This window comes from Arachis duranensis, unplaced genomic scaffold (genome assembly GCF_000817695.3).
Source record: "Arachis duranensis cultivar V14167 unplaced genomic scaffold, aradu.V14167.gnm2.J7QH unplaced_Scaffold_43377, whole genome shotgun sequence".
Taxonomy (NCBI): Eukaryota; Viridiplantae; Streptophyta; class Magnoliopsida; order Fabales; family Fabaceae; genus Arachis; species Arachis duranensis.
This window is the reverse complement of record NW_026264925.1, coordinates 58,832-61,436: the sequence shown is the minus strand read 5'-3', so window position 1 is coordinate 61,436 and position 2,605 is coordinate 58,832. Positions and strand designations below refer to the sequence as shown.

Sequence of the window (2,605 nt, the reverse complement as noted above, 5' to 3'; positions counted from 1 at the left end):
CCCAATGAATTCCCCATTTCTGATCTTACCCATTCTCTTTACCTTCTGCCATTTATTTCCATGCTCACTTTCCCAAGTTCCCATTTAAGATTCTGCATTTTATTTTCTGCTATTTACTTTCCCGCCATTTAATTTTCTGCAATTCTCAAACTATACTCTGTTTAGCTCAACTAGCATACTCTTCCAACTAAAGTTGCTTGACCAATCAATCCCTGTGGGATTCGACCTCACTCTATTGTGAGTTTTTACTTGACGACAATTCGGTATACTTGTCGAAGGAAAATTTGTTGAGAGACAAGTTTTCACGCATCAAAGAACCATCTCTCTAAACGGCGTTCTCTGGGCTTTATTGCACATGCTGAATTATCTGGGCCAACCTTAAAATTCAGATTCTGGGTGGTCCCAACATTTTTCCTTAAAATAAACCACCTCTGGGCCCAAATGAGTGTTACATCATCCATGTGTTTTATTCTCTTTTATTTTATTCTTTTTGTCCTTTAGTCAAAAGTTTTCAAATTTAAAATTAATTTCTGTTTTAGTTTTTAAATAAAATCAAATCACTTTTTCTTTGTGATGTCAAGTCCTTTCAGTGTCAAGTCACAGTGATGCAGTTGCATAGGTATAAGAAACCTCCTTTATGGCAGTTACTAAACCTCTCTCCTCATAAATCATACCACTAACCCTTCGGTTCCTTTCCCACTACCATTAGTGCATCTCTTCCTTCAAAACCAGGGTTAAATTCAAAATGAGGAAGAAAGTTGTTCATCAAAAACCTCCACGAGAAAAGCTTCTCATATTCCCTTCGAAGCCAAAACCTTCTACTCGCTCCAGAGATCAAACGTTCACACCCTCACTTTCTCCTCCTACATCTCCTCCTCACACTAACCCTATGGCGCGGACCAAGACCACACCAAGATATCCTTCCCCTACCAAGCCGACGCCACCACCAAAGGAGCCTCCTTCAAAATCCAGTTCTTCGAAACCCAGTTCTTCAAAAGGCAAAGGCCCTGTTGCTGCTAAAGAACCTGTCCCTGAGTCAACTCAACCTAAGCCTAGGTCTGTTCCTACTCATCCTCAAAGAGGTCAACCATGTATCTCTCTTAAATCTGTCGAGGAACCTGATATTGATCCCTTTGTACACAAATCACACTTCATGACCTCCCACTCAAACTATAACCCTCACAGATTTATGTCTGCCATGAATAATGATTTTTATGAAGGAGTTATTCAGTACTGTACCCTGTGTCCCTCTTTTCTTGCAGATTTATCAAATCTGAAAAAGAAAGGTTTTTCTTTTATTGAAAATTTGGAATTTCTGGACTGGAATCATCTTTTTAACATCAAATATCCGTGTACCCCCTTTTAGTCAAAGAGTTTTATTCCAATATGATTTACCATGAGGGCAATATTCATTCTTAGGTCAAGGGCCGAGACATTGTGTTAAACAATGAAACTATCAGTGATTCCTTGAAATACACTGATGTTGGGGCGTGTGCCTATGCATCGGGTAAGTAGGATGAAGGAGTTGGTATCTCTTTCAATGATGCTCTGGCTTATGTATGTGAACACGTTTCTCTGATTGATGGCATTACACCCACTCACAAGGCCTTGGGTTATAATCGTGCTCAATTGCACCATATAGTGAATCATATCATCTTTCCTCAAAGTGGTTCATACCAAAGGGTATATTACACTGACACTCTTGTTTTGTATGCTATTCTCACAAAAACAGAAATCTCTTTTGCTTATTTAATGGGAAGATATATGTTTGATTCTGTTAGAATTGAGAAAGATAAAGCCTTTACTTATGGCATGTTCTTAACTTGTATTTTTGAGCATTTTAGTGTTGACTTGTCAAATGAGGATTATGAAAATAGACACCCATATCTAAAAGGAGGTGGTTCAGTGAAATAGCAGAAAAAAGGGGCCCACTCGTTCTAAAAGGGTAGTGATTGATGATGATGATGAATCTGTTCCTGAGGATTCTCCTCCTCCTTCTACAGAGGGTACCTCAGTCTCAACTAGACAAAATTCTACTTTATTTGGGGTTGTTAAGAACGTGATACAAGAATTTTTCTCCCAGTCAAATCATATGATTGTTATGAGCAAAGAACACAGGAAGCTAGCAAGCAAGTATGAGAACTTTCTCAGAAAATCAAGAGAAAGAGTGGCTATTTTCATGAAGTTCATTGATAATCTCCAAGCGGATGAAAATGCTGTCACTGATACTGAAGAAGAAAATAGTTCAGAGGAGGATGGTTCAGATGTCTAGAATTATCTCATGTTGATGCTGCCTTCTATTTACTTATGTCTCATGAAACTGTTGTTGTTTTTATTATATTTTTGAACTACTCTTTGTCTGTCCGGATGACTGTAATACTTTTAACAACTGTTGCACTTAGTTAATTACCTATTTGTTTTGGGCTTTGCACTAAAACTTTGTTGCATGTTTTAGTTCATTTTTGTTCCACCCTTGATGACAAAAGGGGGAGTAGTTGCATAGTTATCTACTGTATAGTTGATACACCACTATTTTATAATATATTTTGGACTGAATTGAGTGGATTTTGTCAACTATTCTCATACTTATTCATGAAAATTACAT

At 37.6% G+C, this 2,605-nt stretch overlaps 1 protein-coding gene across 1 annotated transcript; it reads left to right on the top strand.

Moving 5' to 3' along the window:
* Positions 1 to 745: 745 nt before the first annotated feature.
* On the top strand, positions 746 to 2,272 carry LOC107472304 (uncharacterized). The gene is made up of 3 exons (XM_016091836.1): positions 746 to 1,135; positions 1,420 to 1,507; positions 1,950 to 2,272. The coding sequence occupies exons 1-3, from the start codon at positions 746 to 748 to the stop codon at positions 2,270 to 2,272; spliced, it is 801 nt and encodes a 266-aa protein (XP_015947322.1).
* Positions 2,273 to 2,605: the final 333 nt, after the last annotated feature.